The sequence below is a fragment of the Neophocaena asiaeorientalis genome, unplaced genomic scaffold, assembly GCF_003031525.2.
Source record: "Neophocaena asiaeorientalis asiaeorientalis breed wild unplaced genomic scaffold, Neophocaena_asiaeorientalis_V1.1 scaffold745, whole genome shotgun sequence".
Lineage (NCBI taxonomy): Eukaryota > Metazoa > Chordata > Mammalia > Artiodactyla > Phocoenidae > Neophocaena > Neophocaena asiaeorientalis.
In genome coordinates this window covers 174,588-181,242 of record NW_020175073.1, presented here as the reverse complement: position 1 = coordinate 181,242, position 6,655 = coordinate 174,588, and the positions used below count along the sequence as shown (strand labels likewise).

The window sequence follows — 6,655 nt, the reverse complement described above, 5'->3', positions numbered from 1 at the left end:
TTTTAAAGTCTATTTTATCTGATATGAGTATTGCTACCGTAGCTTCCTTTTGATTTCCATTTGCATGGAATATCTTTTTCCATCCCCTCACTTTCAGTCTGTATGTGTCCCTAGGTCTGAAGTGGGTCTCTTGTAGACAGCATATATATGGGTGTTGTTTTTATATTATTCAGCAAGCCTGTATCTTTTGGTTGGAGCATTTAATCCATTCAAGTTTAAGGTAATTATCGATATGTATGTTCCTATTCCCATTTTCTTAATTGTTTTGGGTTTGTTTTTGTAGGTCCTTTTCTTCTCTTGTGTTTCCCACTTAGAGAAGTTCCTTTAGCATTTGTTGTAGAGCCGGTTTGGTGGTGCTGAATTCTCTTAGCTTTTGCTTGTCTGTAAAGCTTTTGATTTCTCCATTGAATCTGATTGAGATCCTTGCCAGGTCGAGTAATCTTGGTTGTAAGTTCTTTCCTTTCATCACTTTAAGTATATCATGCTACTTCCTTCTGGCTTGTAGAGTTTCTGCTGAGAAATCAGCTGTTAACCTTATGGAAGTTCCCTTGTATGTTATTTGTCGTTCTTCCCTTGCTGCTTTTAATAATTTTTCTTTGTCTTTAATTTTTACCGATTTGATTACTGTGTGTCTTGGCGTGTTTCTCCATGGGTTTATCCTGTATGGGACTCTCTGCACTTCCCGGACTTGGGTGGCTATTTCCTTTCCCGTGTTAGGGAAGTTTTTGACTACAATCTCTTCACATATTTTCTCTGATCCTTTCTCTCTGTCTTCTCCTTCCGGGACCCCTATAATGCGAATGTTGTTGCGTTTAATGTTGTCCCAGAGGTCTCTTAGGCTGTCTTCATTTCTTTTCATTCTTTTTTCTTTATTCTGTTCTGCAGCAGTGAATTCCACCATTCTGTCTTCCAGGTCACTTATCCGTTCTTCTGCCTCAGTTTTTCTGCTATTGATTCCTTCTAGTGTGGTTTTCATTTCAGTTATTGCATTGTTCATCTCTGTTTGTTTGTTCTTTAATTCTTCTGGGTCTTGGTTAAACATTTCTTGCATCTTTTCGATCTTTGCCTCCATTCTTTTTCCGAGGTCCTGGATCATCTTCACTATCATTATTCTGAATTCTTTTTCTGGAAAGTTGCCTATATCCATGTCATTGAGTTGTTTTTCTGGGGTTTTATCTTTTTCCTTCGTCTGGTACATAGCCCTCTGCCTTTTCATCTTGTTTGTCTTTCTGTGAATGTGGTTTTTTTTCCACAGGCTGCAGGATTGTAGTTCTTGCTTCTGTTGTCTGCCCTCTTGCTCAACACTTTTTTTAGTGTTGAGGGGAAACCTGTATATTTTTCACTTATGCTTGAGGTTTCAAAACTTAGGCTTTTGTTTAAAAATAGTTTTGGCATGCCTTCACTCCTTCTCTTGGCCTGTTGGCCATTTATTTTGAAGCAGTGTCCAGAGTGTCTAGAGGTGACCTGTGGCTTAGAGGGAGGGCATGTGGGATCTTAGTGTGTCTAACTGGAGAGTTCTTTCCATCCATTCAGCCCCTCTTCATCTCTTTCTTTGCCTTTAAAAAACTTTTTTTTTTTTAATTTTATTTTTGGCTTCATTAGGTCTTCGTTGCTGCATGCGGGCTTTCTTTAGTTGCAGTGAGTGGGGGCTACTCTTCATTGTGGTGCGTGGGCTTCACATTGCAGTGGCTTCTTGTTGCGGAGCATGGGCTCTAGGCGTGTTGGCTTCGGTAATTGGGGCATGCGGGCTCAGTAGTTGTGGCACGTGGGCTCAGTAGTTGTGGCGCACGGGCCTAGTTGCTCCGCGGCATGTGGGATCTTCCCCGACTAGGGCTCGAACCCGTGTCCCCTGCACTGGCAGGCGGAATCCCAACCACTACACCACCAGGGAAGACCCTCTTTGCCTTTTTAAAATTAAAGTTTATTTGAATTATTTCTATTATAAAAGTAATACTGACTAGAGAAAATCCACGTTACAGAAAATACAAGATATTGGAGAACATTACTCATTATACCAAGATCCAGTCTCTGTTAAAGTGTTTTTCTGTCTTTTTTTCTATACATTTAAATATTTTTCTTTTTTGCAGTTCTGGTTACTTAAAATAATTACCCTTTTAACCATTTTTCAGTGTTCTCTTCATCTGTTTTTTTGTTTGTTTTTTTTTTGTGGTACGTGGGCCTCTCACTGTTGTGGCCTCTCCCGTTGCGGAGCACAGGCTCCGGACGCGCAGGCTCAGCGGCCATGGCTCACGGGCCTAGCCGCTCCGCGGTCCCGGACCGGGGCACGAACCCGTGTCCCCTGCATTGGCAGGCGGACTCAACCACTGCGCCACCAGGGAAGCCCCTCTTCATCTGTTTTTAAAGTGGGAACTAATTCCATGCAGGCAGCGGCTTTTTCTTCTCCTGACTCTTCATTTTCTTTCTTCATCAGAACTGAGAAGCCCGAAGCCTTAATCATTCACCAGTACTTGCCAGCAGGTCCACAATCCCCTGGTCTTTTCTTATCTCAACAGTGTAATTACCTTGCAACTAAATTTATATCACTTCAAATGAGCATGGACATTCAGAGCTGCCATAAGTGTTGTCCTCCAAGTTCTGTAAATTGCTACTGGCCTACCCACGTCAGGCTTCTCCTGTCCTTTACCCTGTCTTACTGAAGACTTTGAAACACCTTTAGACAAAACAGGGCCACTTGGGGCACAAAATGTCGTAGTGATTTTCATATCTTGCCTACGGATATTTGTAATTTTTAATGAGACTGAAGGAGACACTAGTTATCCCAGACAATTTAAGCTCGAATGGTGACATTTCAAGTACTCTGCCATGGAGTTGGGGATGTGTTTTTGGTCAGGGGCCCATCTGACGATTCTTTAAGAAATCCCTAATTGTGATGATTTGTTCTTTCTTTACAATGACTTTATTTCTTAATTTTGCTTTTCCTTCTGTTCCAGGGGCAGCACCCAGCTCGGGGAATGAGCAGCATTCGTCAGCCTCCATCTTTGAGCATGTGGACAGGATCTCCCGCTCCTCGGAGGCCAGTCGGCGGGTCCCCAATAAGATTCAGCTGATCGCCATGCAGCCCATCCCGGCACCTCCCGTTCCACACCCCATCCTGGCCGACCGAGTGGCCGAAACCAACAAAATTAACAAAGAGGTATTTGGTTTTATGAAAAAGTACATTAATAAAAAAAAACCCTTAGATTCTCATTTGGTCACTGCTTAAAAATGAAGTTAGTGTCAAAAATATGAGCTAAAGATATGAGCTGCTCACAGATGTTCTTAATTTAAAATCTGATACTCAGTGTTTTTAGATCATATACCATTCAAGGACACTAGTAGGCACACTGGTGGATGTGCAGATTAAAGACCGGGGGTGGCTATCCTGAGAAAGTCTGCCTTAGCCCGTGGCTGGGGTTTGGGGATTTGGATCTTGGAAAGATTCCCACCATTCCCAGAATGGAGTGGCTCGCTGTGCCTAAACTGTTTGTACAAGCAACATGATTTTTGCTGAGCAACTCTTTCTTCTGGGAGTCTGGAATTTTGGTACATGCTAGGCAGAGGGTGCCTATGTGACCGGCCTCCAGTAAACATCCTGGGCATTGAGTCTCTAATGAGCTTCCCTGGTAGACGTGTCACATGTGTTGTCACAACTCATTGCTGGAGGAGTTCACATCCTGCGTGACTTTTCTGGGAAAGGACTCTCGGGAGCTGTGCCTGGTTTCCTCCAGACCTCACCCTGTGTGCCATTCCTCTGTCCTGGTTTTGCTTTGTGTCCTTTTGCTGTAATAAATTGGACTTACATTCTGAGTCCTGAGAGTTCTCCTAGTGAATCGTTGAATGTGGGGTAGTCTTGGGACCACAGTAGACTCTGTGATCCCTGATAGATCTGCTCTGGCCCCAAACGTCTAGGTAAGTCTTGGGAAGAAACTGTATTTCCAGTGACTCCTGAAACAGTGAGTTAGATCTGCTTTCCTCCTAAGATTTGGGGAACCCGAAGGCCAGGTCACATCACTGTTAGCTTGAACTTGAGGAGTTTGACCTGGTCTGGACCATGAGTGGAACGAATGCTGTTTAGGGTCGCACACACGGTAGCATCATGACTGTCAGTTTCTTGCCTCTAAGAAATACCTGCTGCTGTTGTGAGTTCTGCCAGGTGAACTAATAATTGATGCAATTCAATCCTTAAAGTGGATCCTCTTACAGAAGTCTTAGCAAGAGTTCTTACACATTCTCCTCCCCACACCTCATTGGCTCCTTGCCAAGGACATGACCAGAAGAACGTGCGTCATGGGTTCAAGGTGACACATGCTGCCCCTTCTCACTGATGCTCAGGAGCCCTGACCCTGCATGACCCCGGTCCTAGCCTAGACCTATGACCCCATCAGTCCTGTGTTGCATGTGCCTCAGATGGCCATGAGTAAGCACCCTGGAGTGCATTCTCCATGTGGCCAAAAACAGAAGAGAATAAGCTCACCAGCCCTCACAAGTGGATAGCACTCATCGCCACTTTTTTCTTTTACTATCTTTAAAATGTATTTGATGCATGCATATGGTATAGGAAACATATATATTGATTATAGAGCGTAAATGAAAACCCAACTTAAGACCAAGAGCATTATCAGTACTGGTGCACCTACCGGTAGGCTCCATACATGTCAGTGGAAATGGTTTCTTTTTAGGAGGTTCTGGTGCAGATTCCTAGCATGTCTTGGTCTTCCTGTGGGGACCTCATATATTTTAAAGAACAGTTAGATCCTGATAGAGTAAGAGTCATCCTGCTGGGAAGTTGTCAAGCATCTCATCCACCTGGCCCTCCCTCAAGCAGCCGCAAGGAGTGTGTGGCTCCTTGTCCACTGTGGCGAGGCCGGGAGCGTCCCACCTTGTCTTAGACGTTGCTCCTGCTCTCTTCTCCTAGTCGGATGCCTAGTTTGTTTTCCCTTTTTCCCTCTGTCTCCATCTCGCTTGCTGTTAAGTCCTCTGAAGCTGGGCTAAGGGCTTAGAAAACAAGGGGATGCACCTCCATGAAGGAAAGCATTCCCCGTCTGCTCTCCCTGATAGCTCAGCCGACCTGCCGCTCCCGGAGCTGTGGCCTCATTCCCCCAGACGTGCATCTGCATTCCTGCTTCTGGCCCTTAGCACCTTGGTGCCTGCCCTGCACACCCTGTGCCTACTTCCCTCCCTCCCCTGCTTCAGAACCAGCCAGCTCTTGGAGACCTAGTTCAGGCCCCTTGTAGCCAGCGAGGATGTGTTTCCATACGTGTCGATTTTCCTCTTTGAGGAGGGGTGTCTCGTGGCTGGGGGCTTGTTTTGGTAACACTAAACATCATTAGTAAATGGGTATTTTATTGTGTAATGCAAATATCTTCTTTCACTCTGTCTTAATTTAAAAATCTCTAAAGTAGTGATATTATTGGGTATGGAAAATATTTTCTCTTTTCTCGGGTCGTATGACATATAGTTGTCACTGTCTCTCAGTATCTTCAGAGTTGCCACTGGCCTCTTTCCCGGGTTTGAGTTCTTTTGCCCTGTTTGGGGGCCGACACCACGGCTTCCCGCATCCCCCCCACCACGTGGAGTGTGGGGATACAGCTCCGGATGATGGAGCTTCCCCATGCCCCGTGTGGGTGTGCCTGTCCCTGTCACCCCTTTGGGGCCTCGTGGGAGCCTAGGACAGCCGGGGGCGGGGGGAAGAGAGTCGCAGGAAGGCCTCCCAGCTGCTTTCTCTGCGTGGTCCCAGAGACCGTCAGAATGTTCCGTCTGTCTCGTTTCCCAGATCCAGACAGCGCTGCGGCACAAGTCGGAGATCGAGCACCATCGGAACAAGATCCGGCTCCGCGCCAAGCGCCGCGGGCACTACGAGTTCCCGGTGCTAGACGAGCTGTCGTCGGGAGACACGCGGGAGCGGCACCGCGTGTACCGCAGGGCGCAGATGCAGATCGACAAGATCCTGGACCCCACGGCCAGTGTGCCCTCTGTGTTCATAGAGCCCAGGAAGAGGTGGGCCCCGAGCCGGGCTGCAGGGCTCGGCCGTGGAGGGGGCGGGGAGAAGTCTCTGCAAGCGACTTCAGGCTGGGAGGCTGCCATCCCGCCTGGAGGTCACCTGTGGTGAAGGCTGCATTCATTCCACCCCAGTGGCCCCGGAGCACCTCCCTGGGTTTCGTGTCTCCTGGAATTCAGACTTCTGAAAAGGTGGCGCCTTCCTTCTCAGAGGGCTCCAGGGCTCCCTCTCCCTGCTTCTCTTCTTCAACTCTCACCCCCAGCATCTCCACCTCCCGTGCTTGGTCACCAGTTCGGCCGGACGCACAGCCACTCTCAGAGTCTCGGTCTCTTGGTCTCCCAGGCCCTTGCTCCCTAATGCAGAGGCATTTTCTGTAAGATCAGCTCTCGTTTGTGTCTTGCTCTGCTCACACCTGTGCTGGCTTGGGCTGCCTGCCGGGTGGACCCTGGGCTCCTGTACCTAGCAGGGCATTGCCTTTCACCCAGCTGCTCCCCCCTCCGCCCAGCAGCACAGAGGAACTGCCGCCCCCTAGGCAGTGGCATCATCGCCTCCCAAACTTTCATTTACATTCCTGTTTCTGGCCCTCCACACGGTCCTGCCTGCACCTCACACTTGCCCCACTTCCCTGCCCATCCGCAGATCCTACTCATATTTCAA

The 6,655-nt window shown here is 47.7% G+C and overlaps 1 protein-coding gene across 1 annotated transcript in view; it reads left to right on the top strand.

Annotated features, from left to right (window-relative positions):
* KIAA1549 (KIAA1549 ortholog) overlaps positions 1-6,655 on the top strand; it is an 86,768-nt gene that overhangs the window by 43,332 nt on the left and 36,781 nt on the right. The window contains exons 12-13 of the mRNA XM_024764066.1: positions 2,952-3,154; positions 5,774-5,997. Coding sequence (XP_024619834.1) covers positions 2,952-3,154; positions 5,774-5,997 — 427 coding nt within the window. The remainder of the gene's footprint in view (positions 1-2,951; positions 3,155-5,773; positions 5,998-6,655) is intronic.